The sequence below is a fragment of the Periplaneta americana genome, chromosome 17 (assembly GCF_040183065.1).
Source record: "Periplaneta americana isolate PAMFEO1 chromosome 17, P.americana_PAMFEO1_priV1, whole genome shotgun sequence".
In the NCBI taxonomy this organism is placed as follows: domain Eukaryota; kingdom Metazoa; phylum Arthropoda; class Insecta; order Blattodea; family Blattidae; genus Periplaneta; species Periplaneta americana.
The window spans coordinates 114123901-114144168 of NC_091133.1; the positions used below are offsets into that span (position 1 = coordinate 114123901).

General features: G+C 35.6%; 1 protein-coding gene across 5 annotated transcripts in view; it reads right to left on the reverse strand.

The window, feature by feature from the left end:
* Positions 1–20268, reverse strand: part of LOC138692632 (ecdysone-inducible protein E75-like) — a 465297-nt gene that overhangs the window by 10032 nt on the left and 434997 nt on the right. For 4 of the 5 annotated variants that reach the window (XM_069815695.1, XM_069815697.1, XM_069815698.1 and 1 more), the window contains exons 3-4: positions 14589–14733; positions 2613–2854 (exon numbers count right to left, since the gene is read on the reverse strand). In XM_069815695.1, the coding sequence (XP_069671796.1) occupies positions 2613–2854; positions 14589–14733 (387 nt within the window). Of the gene's footprint in view, positions 1–2612; positions 2855–5595; positions 5954–14588; positions 14734–20268 lie in introns of those variants that run through there. The other variant, XM_069815699.1, reaches the window with a different exon arrangement.

Genomic DNA, 20268 nt, shown 5'->3' on the forward strand with positions numbered 1-20268 from the left:
GGAAATTGCTTAGAATCCTTGGCCAGTGTAACACATCACCAAATATTGTCTGACCTTGTACTAGATACGTCTCTTGTATCCCTGCCCGAGGCTAGGAATGAAGACCACGAACGTCATAGTTTACACAAGCTTACCGAAAGAGCCGATTTATTTATCTGTCGCTTCTTGCGTAGAGATATTTATTTTCGTAAAACAATTTGAACAGTGACAAGGCCTTCTGCTGCAGTATGGCTGCTTTGCTAGTTCGTTAAAGATAATGCCAAGAGTAAATAGCTACAAGGTCAAGTAGCACGTTTGCAATGTCGTTTCCGCAAGTAGGAAGGAGGGGGGAAAAACGATCACGCGGGTAATTCCCCACCAAGGTTTCGCGATTGGAAGCTTCGAGGCTCACTTGCTAGGCCAAGAACATGACCGTACGTTGCACGTTGTGTACGCTTCCGGTTTGTGGCGTTACTGTCGGTAGAATAAATACGAAAGAAACTAGCCGTCGAAAAATAATTTTATGAACCCAAATATGTTTTAAAATTCTTTAATTTCCACTTCGATTTCTACAGTGTGGGTTGATTTCAAAATAATACCAGTTCTCACATGTCATGATATTTATTAAAAAAATATTGAAAAAAATGTTTCCAATAAATGCCTCTAAAATTTCGATTACGCATTTAATTGACAGTTTATGTTAAATGTTATGAAATTCCTTTCAATTTAGATCTCACAATGTAAATTAAAGAAGGCAGCATGGACTTTCTCTGGCGTGAAAATTGACCTAATAAATTCGCTGTAGTCACGGCCCTCTTCTTAACAAAAGACATTCACTTTCCGGGTAAATGCACTGGCCCACAGCGTGGTAAAAAACGCTCCAATAATAGCTGACTAAAGTTCAACTTGGGCTATACAAACTATCAAAATATGTCACGAGAAAGCTAAATTTTAAATATACTTAAATAGATGTTCGAAATATTTTTTAAAAAACCTGCGAACTAATATTTTTATCATCGACTGTCAGAAACCTTACAAAGATCGACAGTGTGCAAAAAGGTACCTATGCAAGATCAGTACTCTGTAAATGAACTTTCCTTTTGTTTCCGAATTATAAATTTAAGTGATTGGAATGGGCAACCAGCATCACTGAAGACAGTTTTAGAGATATATACCTACACATTATGACGTAGGATTGATTTGCAAATATTACTGAAAAAAGTGCGATCCGGAAAAATAAAAAATTACGCAGAAGAAACATCTTGACCAGAATTTTTAACCTCAGAAAAATTGAAGACATCGTGTGTAAGTAATGACAACCCACAATAGATTAACCGTACATCGCACATTTATTACCGCAAACAGAAGAGGCTTGACACAATTTTCAAGCAGCATATTCCTACCACTATTAATTCACACAATTCTTTAAAATGAAAAATAATGTGGCTTAAGAGCCAGTTTACAACCAGAAAACTGTGAATGTCAATTTTAAGCGTAACTACTAATAAAATTACTCCCGACGTCTTCAATTACTACTTCCTTGTACCCTAATTTTGTTCTTAATCCATTAATACTAGAATTATTTTATCCATGGAACAAAGGACGTTATAAATAAGCTTATCGTGTAAGACAGAAATTCAAACTTATATTATCTTCTAAAACTATCTTCTATAGCGATCTACAGTATCCTATAAATCAGTGAATAAAACAAGAGTGTTTTCTCTGGGCCAAAAATACAATACAATGGAGTAAAATTTTTATTTTACCGGAGGTAAATTTGTGGTAAAACTGTTTAGCTTTCAACGCTAAAAATTTATCATAATATGAATTTTTTTTCAATATACATAGTTGCAAATTAATACACAGGTATGATAAAATAATTATCAATTTTCTAACATGTATTTAAGTTTATAATTTATTAGTTTTGCTCTTAAATTAAAATCAATTTCAAACATTTCCATGTTTTGTTATTTTCCTTTTAAAGCTAAAATATAGCGGTACAAGACTGATCATTGTACACATTCACAGATAATTTCGTGAATTCTGGTCAGTAGTTTCAGAATTACCAGTGATAGACTATGGATTTTAGTTAGTGGTAAAAATGCGTTAAAAATATAATATGAAATGTGGTACCGTGTGCAACGTCTTGAATTCATAACTTCAAAACTAATACAGATATTGACATGATTGTTCTGCCAAAATAAACTTGAATAGTCTGCGCATATTTTAAAAAAAGAATTTTGAAAACTGAATTTTAGAGGTGTTAGTCACTTGGGGTGTTTATTATTAAACCAGAAAATGTTGTTGTTTTCTAATGCCAGGCGTTTGACAATAAAGTCATTTGACCTCTTGTACTCCAATATTTTTCAAAGATATTATCATGACCAGCCACTGAAGCACAGATTTTGAGGTGTTCCGAATCCATTTCTTGGTTTGAGTTGCACAATGGGCAGTTAGGGGACTGATATATTCCAATTCTATGCAGGTGTAGAAAATGTAGAAATACGACTAGGGAAACTAGTTACTTCAATTTTTGCTTTCAGCTATTTGCTCCATGCTGGTTAAGGATGGCTTTTTCGGTATCGGAGCCTATATACACATCCGACATAAGAACATAAAAGCGGAGAACTTACCAGGGTAGGCGGACAGGCGGTGTAGGACGGTTGGTCGCGGGCTCTAGCCAGCATGGGCTCCACTTTGTCCCTGGTGAAGTCGCACGTGTCGAGGTGAGCACGGATCACCGTACTCAGCAACCTCTGCTCATCTTCAAGCTCCGCAGCCACCGCCTTCTCCTGCGACCGCGAGTTTGAACTCTGCTGCATCGCCGCCAAAATGCGCGCTTTCTCACGTTTGGGAACGCGCCCGAATCGGACGGCTGAAACAACAGAGAAACTTGGGTCACCACACTGCGCTCACATATTCACTCACATAACTAGACACTAAGCACTGAAAACATCAACACACTACACAGACGAAAACTGACATCACTGTACGGAGTCTAGAGTCATTCACCCAGATAATTTACACAATAGGCTACTGTCACAAAAAGTTTCATAAGCGCATTTCCTAAGTTTACAGGCAATCTTCGTCAGATCGGTAAACAGTTTTGGCCGCTTTGGCGGGAAAATAACTCGTATTTTACGAAAATACTCGCTTTAGGCTTTGGTGAAATTTACCAATTTACACGAAGCCGATGTTCATTTGAGCTATCTGAAACCTTGTCTAAGATAGTCAATATTATTATTATTATTATTATTATTATTATTATTATTATTTAGGAGTTGATATCAATGTAAATATCAGAAGAGCTTTCTAATCTGAAATTTTAAACTCTATTTAGAAAGAGAAATATAACACAATGGCCTAAAGACGAATTATTGGTGATGTTTACCAATTTACACGAATCAGAAGTTCATTATGAACTATCTACGAGAAAGTCTACATTATTTAGAAAATAACGCACTGGAAATTCGGGTGATTTTATAAGTGAAAACGTCGCATTTATAATCAATTACCTTTAAAGGGAAGGTCTTCAGTAGGGGCCTAAGCCACGGAAAAGCCTCACTCCCAGCAAAATACTATCGTATGTCGAAAATCACACATGACTTTCGAAGGGTAATTTACATCCCAACACTTTATTGGTTGGAGGTATGGAATTTTAATAGTAAAACAATTATTAAACGTTTTGGTACCTATTTATTAAAATATTTTCACACCAGTATTTTACTAGGAAATAGCGTATCATTTTCAAGTTACGACGTTATTTTACTGGGAGTGCGATGTGTACATGTAAACCGTTTTTAGCACAAATATCGAGGAAAAATACTCGTATCTTTATTACTTTGATCCACTGAAAGACACTGTAACTCCATATATTTTTGTCCAGTAAAAAAAAAAAAAAAAAATAGTCGTCTTTTATGATAGGCCTAATACTACCGCGGCTCACTGACGTATAATGACTTTCATATTAAACTTTACCTCCGCAAAAAATTCTTATAAATTCGATGATTTTCACTTCCAAAATCAACTGAACTTCCCGTGCCTTAGCTTCGCATAATAATAATAATAATAATAATAATAATAATAATAATAATAATAATAATAACAATAATAATAATAATAATAATAATAATCTAGTAATAAATACTAAATTATTATTATTATTATTATTATTATTATTATTTATTTTTCGAAGATGTGATTTGTGTATTTCTTCGGTTCCGTGAATCAAATTGTCCTATTTTATAAGCAAAAACCGAGTTTCATTGGCACTGCGACCTGGCCCGGTGCATGTAATGAAGCCAGGTGCAAGCAGAGTTCATTATGTAGCACAACAAAGAAGGCAACGACCGACCCAGCCAGCAGAGTAGACGCGTGCCCGACCGACACAGCATCTGCCACCACGCCAAACATCTGCCGCACACGGTTAAACCGTTACAGCCACCCTCAAATATATAACACGCGCCCTGACACCCCAAACGGATGATGACACTATAATATATTAACACGCAGCGAACAAAGACACAACTTAAGAGCCAATTTAAAGAAGAAATATAGCAATGAAACACTTAAAACGCTTACACTACAACAAAAAAAGTGACATAATACGAGAAAGTTTCACAACGAATAGAAAATAAATAAATTAATATGGATGTAATGTGAAGAGCTAATAAAGCGAGTCTTGGCGTTTAAAGAATGATGGAGATTCTATATATTTAATTTAAAATATCAGTATACTGAATTATAAGAAAACGATTCAAATGTGCAGAAGTTAAATTCCACTCAGGGGTTTCTCTCATGAGAGAGATTATGTATCTTTCGATATGGTATTATAAAAAAAGTTTCACTTGCTGAAATTGTGTATTTGTTATGGTGCAGTATGTAGGCTACGTGAAGAGAAAGCGAAAACCCGGTCAACAAGATTCACTTTCACACGTTCTGGCAGGTAATATGAAAGTAGGCTTGTGGGTATCAGTGAGTGGGTCAGCCGATAGAAAGTGACGCGGGAGAGAGACAGAGCAAGAGAGATTACTGACTCCACGTTTTCCAGGCCGCCGGTCATGTTTTCACTTAACACTCCCCCTTTTTGCTTTTTGACAAAACTGTACAATATTACGCACATTTGGACGAAAGACATTTGCGCCTTCTTTCTCCGAGGTTATGTTATATTCACGTTTTGTTTAAAGGGAGAAATTTTTTTGTAAATTCATATCAGACGTGTCTATATTCATGTCGGTTTTGCTTAAAGTAATACAGAAATTCTGTTGATTTTAATTCTTTTGTCCAGGGCACTGTAATGAAGTAACGCCTACTTTGTGGCGCAAACTGTCGAATGATTGATTCTTGCGCCCTGGACCTAATAACCTAAAATCGAGGGTACTTCTGAAGTTTTGGTCCAAGGAAATTTATTTCAAGGCAACGAAAATAAGTTGTTTCTTGAACTTGTACTGAGAGAATTTCTGCATTATTACAAAGAAACACCGACATATGAAAATTGACACATCTTTTATGAACTTACTTTTTTTTTAATTGGGTGACAACTGTTGTACTCGTGTCACGGTATTTTACGAGAAATAAAATATCGAAGTCTTATGATTCGTGTAAAAAAATACCTACGTGCATTGTGGTATTTGACGTCGCCATTTAAAATCCCTTTCAAAATTGGTAACTCCTCATCCATTTCCGGATTATCTTGATTTGTTATTGTACCTATTTTCACTTTCACTGATAGATCACTGATCACACACACGAAACACTTGCAACACAAGTCTTAATGAATCGGAGAATCACATCGGCTTGCTGAGATATCACATGTGTGGTTCACTTGATACACAACGAATGTAGCAGTAGTAATTATAATCCAAGAGCGGCGACGATGCAGATGTGTGACGGGCTGTTCAACTCCTGCGCGTGCGAGAGCTAGCGCGCGCGAGTTACAATCCCCAGCACTGGCTACTGAGTGCGGTGCTACAACTCCTGCTGCTAGAGCCCACGTTCGCTTCCCCTCCCTCCGCATCGTCCTCCCCACTGTTCACTCCCACGTTCCCCCCACCACCTCCGTCATCATCATTGCTTTCATTCTATATTACCCTTGAACTTGCTTTCAACAACAGCCTGTAGAGTTTGCTTTTGCTCGGTTCCTGCTGACAATAGTCCCGGGGTCGACCTATATACGAAGAGTGGCTCCGCTTTATTTCCCATTACACCCCTCACCGCCACCCCTTTTGCCCTCTTTCTCCATGTCGAAGCTCGTTTTACATTAACCTTCAAAATGAAACGTATAATCCGCCCTCAGTCGATCATGCTCTCTAAGGGCCCCATTTCATGGTCACGCAAGAGGCCATCTCGATGGGTTTTCGTCCGTTATGTCTCATTTGAAGTGACAGTTTGAAACAGGCTGTAAAGGTAAAGTCATATCAACAGATCATGTTGAAAAACTGCGTTGCCATACATCTTCCTACAAACTACAGAATGATTTTACATAAATGAACACTGCCAGTTTTACTTCTGTACAAATTTGCAGACAAATTCGATAAAAAAAAACGAAATAAAAATGGTATAAGCATGTCCGAAAAAAGGACGGAAAAGGGCATCCAAATATTATGCTGCGTTTTAAATTATAAGGGAATTTGAAACGTTCTCAACAAAGACGAAAAATTTCATTGTTCTATAATGCTTTTATCTACTTTCTCTGTTATTAATTTTACTATTTGTGTGTAATTACTAGGCTTGATATATTTAATTACTGAATGACAAACTTATCAGGTGGTGACAGGATTTTTTCTCGTTGCCAAACTTTCAGAAGGGCCCCAAGGTTCACTCAGCCTCCTATAAAATTGAGTATCGGGTCTTTCTCGGGGGTAAAAGGCGGTCAGAGCGTGGTGCCGACCACACCACCTCATTCTATTGCCGAGGTCATGGAAAGCATGGGGCTCTACCTCAATCCCCCCAAATGCCTTCATGGCATGTTACGGGGATACCTTTACCTTTTACCTTTTATGACAAACTTATGAATGAATGGATGAATGGAATCCTTTACTTCGTAGTGTAGCTCATATTTTTAGGCTAAACATTAGTTGAATGTTTATATTACTATAATATATTTTCTTATTTAGTTCTTTTGCATAAAATTATATAATTTATAATTGGCTCACTCATATCTTGTGCTCGGGATTGTTCTTGGTAACGTAAAAGTAAAACAATATATATTACGATAGCGTAAAAAATATAAAACAACGTACATTACAAAATGAAATAAGATTGATTATAATATAAAAATGCAAGAAATATTCTTAAGAATCCATTTTATGTTGGATAAAAGTTTGTAAAAATAGGGGACAATCAGTAATATAAGAATTGTACAGTCTTGAATCGAAATTACAGCTACGTATGACAATTTGACAAAAATTCAATTTTATTTCTGTGGTAATATGCCATTACTATCTTGTAAAATCATTTTATTGTATCTATTTTAGTTTGTTATAATAGTAGTTCTGATTCAGTGGAAGAGAAGGCCTGAAGGCCTTAAATCATCAATCAGAGAATGAATAAATATAAAAACATGCTATAAGTTAAGGATCAATTCTAAAATATTAAATAATAATGGTGACGACGAAGGCTATGAAATAAAAGGAATAAAAATCATCCGTCACTGCACAATTAGGTAGAAAATTTAAAGAAAGGCTTTAAAAAATTATACGACATCCGAACAGATTTTGTCATTTTAGAACGACTTCATTACGTCGCACAATACCCCTGTACGTCGGGTTACACGCCTCTCACGCGCAGAATAGGTTAGAGACTCGCGCATTCAGACATGCGCTCAAATCGTTTGTATAGAACGGTTTTGAAATCAAGGTCTGTTGCTCAATTGCAACGTATTGCCGGATAATAAAGAGTCTAAGTCGCATATACAAAATGATTCCCTGTTAAGCTGCAATTACATTATTTTGTACTCTGCCTTCCTCAAGCCACGTCATAGTGTACGCGATGTATTCATCATCGTGAAACGTGCTTGCACACGTGCTTATGTTGTTTACAGAGGCGCGAAGATACTTGAAAATTTAGATTTTGCTTCTATCAGCCTGTGAACTATCGCAGACTTTTGAAGGTCGATTGAAGTCAATAGCTGTAGCAAGGTTTCTTCCTTAGCATAAAAAGGCGCCACAATAATAACTTGCTCCTTTACCGACCCTGCCTGCGGTTCTGTACTTAGTTCCACATATGACCGCAAGATGGCACCACGATCTCGACTGTAGCGGCGAATAGTGGAACTAATAGATTCAATGCCATGAGTTACAACACGTGAGTACTATCTACGGCATTCATTCACCTACAATTCTCATAGCGAAATATAGCAGAGACTACAATATTGTATATTACTTTTACTTTAATTACATTGCTGCTGTAAATACCGTTTTGTAATAAACTGTAATACATAACTGTAAACATATTTCATCACTTAAAAAATCGAACATACAGTATAGATTCAATTATTTTACGTTGTTCATTGTTTTCCAAGAACGAATTTGTTCATATTCATTTTTATATTTTAATTCTGATTTGGTACTGATCAGTTTACCCAATTGCCTTCTTGAATTCATCTCAAATAGTCTGTGGAACATCAATTTCTACATCTGAATCTCCCTCCATGATTATTTTATATATCGACTGATTGTTGAATAGTATCGATTCTTTCATGAACGGTGCCGACTGTTTGAGTGCCTTAAACTGATCTGCATTCGAACACGAGATTTGCTTCTTCGTGTGTACTAATTTTATATGTCAACTTAATAATGAAAAGGAAATAAATCATTATTTACTTTATCTTAATATTATTTAAATAAAAATAAGGAAATTCAACATAGTATGAAATAAAATATTGTACGTTACAAGGACGTAAGTGTTTCATGTTTTCGTTTCGAAATTCCCTTCCATAAAAACTCACTTTCGGCCCATGTAGCGTAATGTTTCTATTCGTTACTACTGGCAACGGTTAACCTCAAACTATATTGTACCTCTGAATCTCAAAATTAATGTTTACTATTTTCGATGGCAAACCTCAGCTGATTATATTCAAGAACGATCTAGCAAAGCACACTAAATTTTTCTAATCCACCTCCACGCTAACAAACAATGAAAGAATGCTTCTTCAGGCACAGGATAAGAGTTTAACAATATGAAAAGTAAATTAAGGGCATGCGAACTTTCTATTAGGTAACAGGAAGTATACTACGCTTTTATTTCGTTTCTTAACCACGCCTTCTGTCATGCATCTACTTTCCCCAACACCCAGAGCACTGGCCGATGTGTACTAACTTATCAATTTTCACTTTTTCGTCTAACCTACTTTTTTTAATAAAGATAAATTTCTCACGGCATTTCTATGCAAGAGATATATTCGCGTTCAACCGTCTCATTGTCGAAAGTTATCGTTGAGTTTTTCCTTATAAAATTATACAATGGTTCAAACATGGAACAATGAATTAAGTTAATATTTTTTTCTTCACTGGAATGGATCACGTAAGGATATTGGTAAATAGTTCTACACAGCCTTCAGGTTTTAGTTAATTGTCTCACATCTCAAAGAAATATAATTTAATTCAGATACAGCAGCCTCACAATAAGTTCATATTGCATTACAAATTTTTACAGTATTTATTTTATTTTAATGGCTTAGCAAACAAATTCATCAACTGAAAAATATCAATAAAATTAATGATGTAATTAGCAGATGCATGTTGAGGATAAAGAATTTAACAAATAGATTAACAATGGCAAACTCAAATCCTATCGTAGTCTAATGGACGAAACAAGCGCTTTTATTATTATATTTTAAGATATTATATTAGTTTAAAAGGCCACTGAAAACTGAACCATATAAAATTGCATACCATCACTATATGTTAAAATTTAATGAGTAAATGTTAAGCACAGGAACGCCATTTGGTAGCACTTTGTAAAATCACTCGCATAACCTAAAAGAGAAGGCCACAGTAATGTTTGTTTAAACTGCTTTACCATACATTTTGTCCACGTAATAGTAATATGCGTTACAAGAGCGGTATGTTGAAGTTTTCATGTTCGAGGAAAAGCGAAACGTAGTTGAATTGAAAGAAAACATACCGCTCGTGTATCGTACATTATTTTGTGCGAAGATCGTTAATTACATACCTGAAAGAGGAATTTCTAATTAGTTGCAATGAAATCTCCATCTTGGTTTCTGTTCAATGACGGCAAATTTGCAAAACAAAAATATCTATCTTCAACATTGTTCCTTTAAAATGTTTTCTGTGTTTACTATACTCCAGCAGGCCGTGATATACGTCTGTCTTTTTTTCCCCCAGTCTATAAATGCGAACTTAAAACAAACGGTAAGGGTATGTAATGATTTAGAGTTTACTTAATTTTTTGCAAATATTTAAAAACAATAATTAAAAGTGCAATTTAGGTGAAATTGCAGTGATATGTTTCCAATTTATAATTATTACTATATTGAACGTCTCTAAAAATAATATGTTAAAAGCCTAAAGCAGTAAAATCAATATGTCACTTAAGCGGTAAGAAGAGAGAAATTGTTATGTGTGTTAGGTTGGGAATACTGAATGTGGAATTTTATACTTTTCGCGGATTGGTTTTGTGCGGAAACCAAGCAAATACGCACGATCTCGCACAAAATACTATTTTTCACTTCATTTGTATTGCATTTTTGGTCCAGGAAAAATACAATACAAATGGAGTAAACATTAGCATTTTATAAAGGAAATCACGGGAGCTGGTCCTTTGATTTTCTAGGATATTTAAGTGATTTTATAAAGAGCTATGAAATGGCGTTCCTGTGCTTATATCTAATGCACAATGCTATTAATAGGGCATTCCGTTGACTTTTCACGCAAACTATATATTACGAATCCTTCCTACCAGTTAGGCTAAAGTGTACTTAAGTACAAATAGCGGTATTTGGCACAAGGATTGCCCAATAGTTTCCTCTGCCAAATAGGCACAGTCGCAATCCTCAAAGATCACGAATAGGTGACCCTCCTGTAGTTTGGCCTCAACACGTTCTAATCCTTCACTTCAATCGAAAAAAAAAAGTTTCTGCAGCCAAATAGAAATGTAGGCGATTGCATAACAATTCAACAGCAGTGTTACGTTACAAGGCGTTGCAATAATCACTGAGTGTGTGTCTGCAGTTGTGATGATGGAAACAACTTTCGAATCCGCGGCGTCGCATGGCCAGGTGACCCACTGAACGCAGCAGCGCCGCGCCGGGGTGAACGAACTCCACTCGCTAATGGCCGCTACTTTCTCATCAACCGCACACACCAACTGATTCTACGAGCGTTACGTCACAAACTAGTATCCAGATCTTACTTCAAATTCGTTTCTATTACTTTTCGTTTTTGCCATTTGCTTCTATTCCTAGTTTATTAAATATTATGACATCTATTACTATCATGTTCTACTCATGAACTAAGGATTTTTCATGGAAGGAACCCGTGTTCGATCCCCGGATGATCCTCTGAAATGTTTATTAGATAAAGCTACTATTGGATTTGTTTTCCAAATATTTATGGTTTTCCTACAATTCTCCTTTTTCTTTCTTTCTTTTTTTTTTATTATAAAGGTTCTGGTCCTGGAAAGACCAATCTATCCTAACATCACTGAAAAGTTAATTTACTTAAATAAATTTCTGGCAAGGCACATCATCGCAAATATAACAAAGCTGAAGAACTGATGATATCAAATATATTGTTTCAATCACTTCAATTTATTGCTTACTTTTCTTATTTTTTCTGCGTACCTTTACTTCAAATCTGAACCATTGATCACTAGAGTTGCTCATATGGGGGTGAATTCATGTAACTTAATTTTATGTTTTAGTAATTAATATGTTCAGAAGTTTAATAGTTTTTATATACTAATCTTTTGTTTTTATTTACTATATTTCAATCGTAAATAATTGCTCATGCTTGTGTTAAATAATATGTTATAGTTATATTTGAGTTACTATGATTTTTAAAATGTAGCCAAATATTGGCAAAAATATGTAAATAAATAAGAAATAAGATAAGATTATTGGTAACTCTCTTCATACTTGTGTTTATCCAACGTTAACTCTTATTGGTATTAACTACCAAATTATTATACGAATAATTAATTACAAAGATGAAACATTTTCTGTAACAATGTAAGTAAATACTTTCTGGGGTACAATATCATATAAACACGATATTCTTCAATGTCCAAAGAATATATCCCTTGTCCTGAGTACTTCGTTGAGGTCGTAGGGCTTTCCTTCTAGCATACGTTTTAAATTTTCTTTGCAAACCTGTCGTTCACAATATTTATTTTAAATCCAGAAAATAATTACAAAAATGAAGTGGTATGCGTAATATATACCTATTTCAAAAGTAAATCACAAAACTAATCTAATACAGTTGAAAGTGAATGAACTTAACGAAAAACAATTTATCTATAATACTAGACTCCTTCAAGAAATAAATGCGGTATTAGTACTCCGCTGCGAATGAAATGTGAAAGCCAAAATTATCATTGTGCATTCGGTATGGTGTAAGTATGCAAACAAAGACACATGGGATTTTGTTTTTATAAAAAGCACCGTCAAATTTGTATCCCAAATTTGGTTCCTATGTGTAAAATAAATTTTCTATTTTCTTTACAACTTTCTACTACATAATTCCAGTTTGTATCCAAGAAAGAAAATCAAAAGAGTCGCGTACATTTGTAAAGACAGCGATGATATAAACTGTTCAGGGAAATACAAATTTTGGTAGGAGTTATATTTCTTTTAATTCTTCCACATTAAGAGTTGAAGCTTAGGAAACACTAAAAAAACTTTTCATTGTTCATTATCCATAATAAGAGAATTCCAGTGAAGAAGTTAGATTGTGGAATTCATATTTTGTACGAATCCTTATCCATATTGTGTGATACAAATAAATAAAATGTTTAAAACAATTTAGAAATGAAAGCTACGTTTAGATAAAATCTTGGCCAAACTAGCACACGGGAAGTTCAGGATGTTTTGGAAGTGAAAAGAGTGGAATTTACCAGCATTTTGTTTTTTAGATGATGTTTAAAATTGGGATAAGGTTCTATATTTCAGCGAACCACGGTAGTATTTTCGAAAAAGAAGAATTTTTCCCAGGACAAAATATGCAATACAAATGGAGTAAAGAAGTGTTTTGCCGGGGACCAAACTAATAAAAATTGAGTATTTTCCTTAGATACTTGTGTTAAAATGAATTACGTACACGTTACCGTGGCTCACTGAAGCTCTTCCCTTCAAGCGGGGGTAATGGGTGAAATTTCTTTTTCCTACGATTTTTAAGGAAAAAAACTTCATATTTTATACACTTTATGATCTTGCTATAAGTGTTTTTGCTCTTAAGTTTCATTATGATCAGATGAATGGTTTTTATTCCAATTTTAAAAAACATATTTTTAAAATCTATTTTCATTCAGGACTCATTTTTACGACACTTCTGATATAGTTAGAAAAGAACTAAGCATCCATAATTTTACATTTACATAAATGGAGATTTATTTCTTAGTATGCACCTTCAAAATTTAAATTTTTTATGTGCATTAAATATGTCTAAAATATTTAGTTTATCAAAAAGAAAAACGATATTGTGTTTCGTGAACCACAGTACATAGAACATGCAGTAAAAATATAATGTTCCTAGCATCAAAAGTATAAAAGCCTTTACACTTTCAACATGACGAAATGTGCTGAAAAAAGTGTGAGAAAACAGCTTCTAAATTCAAGGGTGCAGTCTTTTAAATATGGCGTAATTTTTGTGATTTCAAAGAGCACTGAAACTTGCTGAACATTATAAATAACAGATTCTGATTCATTTTTCATTAAAAAATGAAAAAAAAATGAAAAAACTAAAATGAAATTTTTTATTGAAAATGATCAAAATTTCACCCACCTCGCCGCTTAAATGTATTGGCTACAAATTCGATGATTTTAACTTAAAATCATCTGAGCTTCCCGTGCAGTAGTTTCTCCAAAAACTTGAACGAATAATTTTATGGTCACTAGAAAAGACCTGAATCTTCTTGTTAGGTGAAAAACATTTTCTAAATTCAAATTCAAGGGTGCAGTCTTTTAAATATGGCGTAATTTTTGTGATTTCAAGCACAGAAGAGCACTGAAACTTGCTGAACATTATAAATAACAGATTCTGATTCATTTTTCATTAAAAAAAATTAAAAAACAAACGAAAAAGCTAAAATGCAATTTTTTATTGAAAATGACCAAAATTTCACCCACCTCTCCTCTTAAATGTATTGGTTACAAATTCGATGATTTTAACTTAAAATCATCTGAGCTTCCCGTGCAGTAGTTTCTCCAAAAACTTGAACGAATAATTTTCTGGTCACTAGAAAAGACCTGAATCTTCTTGTTAGGTGAAAAACATTTTCTAAGCAATGTTGTGTTGAAATGAGTTGATTAAAATGTTTGAAATTCTTAGAAAGAAAAGTAGCTCATTTCGGATGACAGAAATGAAGCAAATATGGTGAGCGTTACTATGGACACCAAGAGTGCAGAACAAGAGAAATGAAGTTTAACTCACCGTCTCTGCTCATGCCCACAGCGATACACTTCTTGAGTCTGCAGTACTGGCAGCGGTTTCTGTTGATCCTCAAGATGGAACACTGCTGGTTCTTGGTGCAAGGGCGGTACTGGATCTTCTGTTGGATACTGCGTCGGAAGAAACCCTGTGGAGAAGGCGAAACACCGCAATCAGCCTGGGGATGTTCACAGACAGTAGCACTGTCCTCTCCGCACCGATCACCACCCTCTTTCGCAGGACTCTTATCGCAGTAATGGGTACAATGATGGTGCAAGGATTCCGTGTAAGTTGTGATAGCCATTTCATCTCACTGTCACACCAACATCCCTCGATAGGGGAGCCCACACCTCTTCGGCAACCGTCTCACCAACACTGGAATACACACTCCGTCCTTGGGGAGATTTAGCACTGCTGCACATTCACACACACGTCCGTATTAATACCCAATAAACGCGTTAGCCTTTTTCTGCTAAAAACTCTGGGTTGCGAGACACTTCTCCATGCGGGAGCGTTTCGAAGCGCGATAGGAGTCTAACTGAAGCGAACTGGCTGCAATGCTTGAGCCAGGACGGCGAGGGAAGAAGTGGGGAACGGGGGGAGCCCAGTTCATCTACAGTTAGCCCGGTTGTGACCCAGTTCCCGGTCATTCACCTCGGTAGCAGCCTGCTGGCAAAACGAACCGAGGCCAGTTCACGCCATGAAAGTGAGAGTTCTCCCTCCAGATCCCCCCTCTCTACGTGCCTTCCATCTCTGTCACACTCACACAATTAGATTGCCGAAGAGAGACAAGCGTGTTTCGTCATTACGGTTATAAACTGTGGATGTGTGTAACGGTACGGTTGCAGTGGAGGGGGAAGGGCCTACATTTTCTCTGTCCCCATCTGCCTCTTTCGCTCTTTGGCCATGGAGTAATAATATGAAAATGTCATGTCTAACAACATCTCTCTCCCTTTCCAAAGAATTGGGTCAAGAAAATTCAAACTATAAAATTTAATTTTTGTCCTTGCTTGATTTTCGACAAACATCTTCAATACTCTTCCCCAACAGTAGAACTCAACTATGTAAAATAAAGAACAGAAAAAAAAAAAACATTGCATTCAAAGAATGGCTACTGAAAATGCAACCCAGCTTTGATTTATACTCAGTTTGTGATCATAATAAGCTTAAAACATTTTATGAAATTTTCTCAAATGCATTTAAATGTATTGCTATACTGTATGTTATGTATCATATTATATTAAAATGAAATAATAATTTATTTTAGTTTTATCTGCCAGAATTAAGGCTTTCTTTTCCATTCAACAAGGTCTACATTTTAATACAAATACGTTAAGTTATAATATACTAATATTAGATATGTACACAGGGCGGCAAAAGAAATGCCGAGTCGAAGTCGCTATCGATTTGAAATATTATCGTGTTACGAGGACATCGCTTAGTGCAAGAATTATACAAACACATCTGAACTAGTCTGAATTTTCTAAAGAGTTTTTATTCCATGATAAGAAATGTCTAGGTAAATGTTTCAATTTTCAGTTCTGTATCTCTGTTTATAAAAAGACATACTTATATTTATAATAAAATTGATACATTTTTGTTAATACAATACGAAACGTAACTGGCCGTATATATCGATTGTAACAATGTGGATAACAAGGAAGGCTGTGGAATACCATATAAACTGCAGTTTTATTATTTTCGTGTAGTATTCCTATTAATGTTGTAAAATAAAAGTATATGAACAATTTAAAATCAATTCATATTAAATAATACGTGAACATGTTATAAAAGTCGCATTTACATGTTTTAAAAAACTAATCTCAGGAAAATAGCTCCTCATCTCGCGGTTTGCTAACGTCTTCGGAAAACGATATAATTTCTTATCGGTATTTCTTTTGCAGCAGTAAAAGACTATTATTGAAATTTATCCAACGTACTAGTTAATCTGAATACATTATTGGTCTTACTAATAAAAACCCTATATACTTATACAATGAGTAGCTCGTTTATAAGTCGTGTGTAAATTCCTTACTAATAATCACTACATACGTCGTGTATAACAGTATAACTGTTACACAGCTACGTCATAGTTTCGTCATTACTTCGTTACGAAAGGTAATAGAATATCTGAGGTTCTCTATTGCATCCGGTAGGGCGCTCTAGTGTGGCGTGTTAAATATCGATAGTACAACTGGCTCTAATCGATTACCACACTACATTTTGGTCAAAGAGTAGAAGCTACAGCAATATTATTCTAATAATTCTATGATCTTTGGTTTGTTCTTCTGTGGTTACAAGGTAACCATCATCATAAAATGACAGTTGATATGAACAGCTGTTAGAGGGGCGGCCATTTTTTCGCTATATACAACGCTTAAACAGGGGGTTTCGTGTATATAACTACTGCAAAGCAATTCCCATTGTATAGTTACAGGCTGTTTATACGTCCATAGCTTATTCACGGTTTATTGGTAACGTTTTCTGTCTCAACTCTGCATAAGTCTCGTATAAAAACTATACACTGTTTATTAGTAAGACTGTATAAGTATAAATATAATTTTAGAACTTTATAATAAAATTATGTAGATATTTAAATATAATCACTGTTAACATATTAAGAGAAAATCAGTTCAGTAAGCTGGTCTGAAAACAAAGTTAAAATGATTAAATATTGCTTAGTCTTAAAACCTGATTCACCCGTCCGCAATTCGTTCACGCTATATTCACGTCAGTACGCACTGATGACGTGTATGAACATATTCTACTAAAAATAAAAATAAAAAATCGCAATAATGTTTGTACGTTCTGTAAATTTGTTTGTTGCGCACATTTCTTTCTCTCGCAAATTTATTTATTGTTTCTGTTAAACAGTCGCCTTGTTATATACACTTAATAATAGAATGGAAGAAATTCTACAAAATGTCGCTGTATGTGGAGATTTACAGAGCGCTCAATTGAAATAGGACCAGCCAAAGACAGCTAGCTACAGCTGCATGTTGAAAAACATGCATTTGTCTAAAATGATTGTTGCTTTGTTACTAATAATGACGTATGCATATGACGCAGGAATCTGTTGTTTAGTCAACTGTCCGAAGGCAGGTCTGAACCTCACAAGTGATACTAATAAGGCACCACTTATGGGACAACTAGGCCAGGAGATAATGGGATAGGGTGGTCACTTCCTTTCCCCCTTCGTTATATTGTTACTATTGGTATTATATTACTACAAAATATAGTATATAGTCTAAATATTTATATTCTAAAATGGAAGAACAGTTGGAAGAAGAGCAGTTTGGCTTCGGGACGGGAAAAGGTAGAGGGATGAGATTGCACTGCCACGAACAATCGGCAAAAGATACCTAGAGAAGAATAAAGATATAGTATTTGTGCACTTAGAAAAGGTGTTTGACAGAGTGGATTGGAATAAACAGATGGGGATCCTAAAGAAAATTGGCGACTAGGTTTCGCTATTATAACATGTTAAATATACACTTGTTAAAATGTATCCATAATTCGTATTTGTTATTTATTTATATTTCCAGACAAGCTTCGGATAAAGTTTATTATTATTATTATTATTATTATTATTATTATTATTATTATTATTATTATGCCTATTACTTGCTTATTTAACGACTGTAACAACTACGAGGTTGTTTAACGTTGATAGGATTGGTGATAGCGAGATGGTATTTGGCGAGATGAGGCCGAGGATTCGCCATAGATTACCTTATATTTGCCTTAAGGTTGAGGAAAATCTCGGAAAAAACCCACCCAGGTAATCAGCCCAAGCGGTAATCGAACCCGCGCCCGACTGCAACTTCGGATCGGCAGGCAAGCGACTTAGCCGACTGAGCTACGCTGGTTGCCTCTATTATTATTATTATTATTATTATTATTAGCCACCGGCGTAGCTCAGTCGGCTAAGGCGCTTGTATGCCGATCAGGAGTAGCGCTCGGGTTCGATTCTTGTTTGGGTAGATAACCTGGTTGGATTTTTTCAGAGGCTTTCTCCAAGCGTAAGGCAAATGTCAGGTAATCTGTGGCGAGTCCTCGGCCTCAACTCGCCAAATACCATCTCGCTTTCATCAATCACACCAACGCTAAGTAATCTAGTAGCTGATAAAGCGTCGTTAAATGACCAAGTAAAATAATAATAATAATAATAATTATTATTATTATTATTATTATTATTATAAATGACACTCGGGAGGAAATTAAACGCAGAATAAATATGGGAAATGCCTGTTATTATTCGGTTGAGAAGCTTTTGTCATCCAATCTGCTGTCAAAAAATCTGAAAGTTAGAATTTATAAAACAGTTATATTACAGGTTGTTCTGTATGGTTGTGAAACTTGGACTCTCACTTTGAGAGAGGAACAGAGATTAAGGGTGTTTGAGAATAAGGTTCCCAGGAAAATATTTGAGGCTAAGAGGGATGAAGTTACAGGAGAATGGAGAAAGTTACACAACACAGAACTGCACGCATTGTATTCTTCACCTGACATAATTAAGAACATTAAATCCAGACGTTTGAGATGGGCAGCATGTAGCACGTATGGGGGAATCCAGAAGTGTATATAGTGTTAGTTGGGAGGCCGGAGGGAAGGAGACCTTCGGGGAGGCCGAGACGTAGATGGGAAGATAATATTAAAATGGATTTGAGGGAGGTGGGTAATGTTGGTAGAGACTGGATTAATCTTGCTCAGGATAGGGACCAATGGCGGGCTTATGTGACGGCGGCAATGAACCTCCGGGTTCCTTAAAAGCCAGTAAGTAAGTATTATTATTATTATTATTATACAAGCAGAAACAAAAATAGAACAGAAACAACTATATAATCCATATCGAGAAATACATAATGAAGTGTATCAGCTGTAGAAAGTAAGCTTTGGCATGAGGAAAGTTTGTCAGTCTGTCACATATTGCAGCATTATCAGCGTCGAGAAGATAAGGAATTCAAAACTAGGTTTCTATTGCTATTGCGTATCAATTTAGCTTTACATGTGTGTGCCAAATAATAGCGTATGTCTTATCACAGCCTCCTTATCAAGCGGGGTCAACGCCCGAGCACACAATGTAAACATTATAAAGCAAGAAAACGATGACAAGTACGAGAAACAGCAAGTCATCGCTTTAAGGGGAAAAATGAACATCCTCGCGCGAGCATTACTTCCTGGTTTTTTATTAAAATACATTTTTGTGCCAGGAATTACCAACTCTGAATGGCAAGATGTGGAGCAAAGCCGCCTACACAAGGCGTCATAGGTGTTGCGTGGAAAGGATTACGTTTTCGTCTTCCTATACCTCAGCACCCACATCCCACTCGTACCCCACCCGTTTTCTCCTTTAGGTTTACGTCATAGACGAGTACACTGCTACACCTGAATCGTGATGGCTTGTGACGTCAGAACCGAGTTGGAGTGTAGGTCGCGGGAGCCTACCTCAACAATGGAGAGTCCCGTACGTTGCAGACGGGCCTACGAACTACCACTAAGATGGGATAGTTACCCCGTATCTCCCAACTAGACACAATCTTCGAAATTTCAGAAATGAATAATCTTGTTCATTTTAGTATGAGGCAGTGTGTGTGTGTGAAGGAAGTTATAGCTTTTTGTGGAGCAGACTTGGAGAGAACAATCAGTTCTTTTCCTGGAAATGAATGAGTAAGTTTCGAGA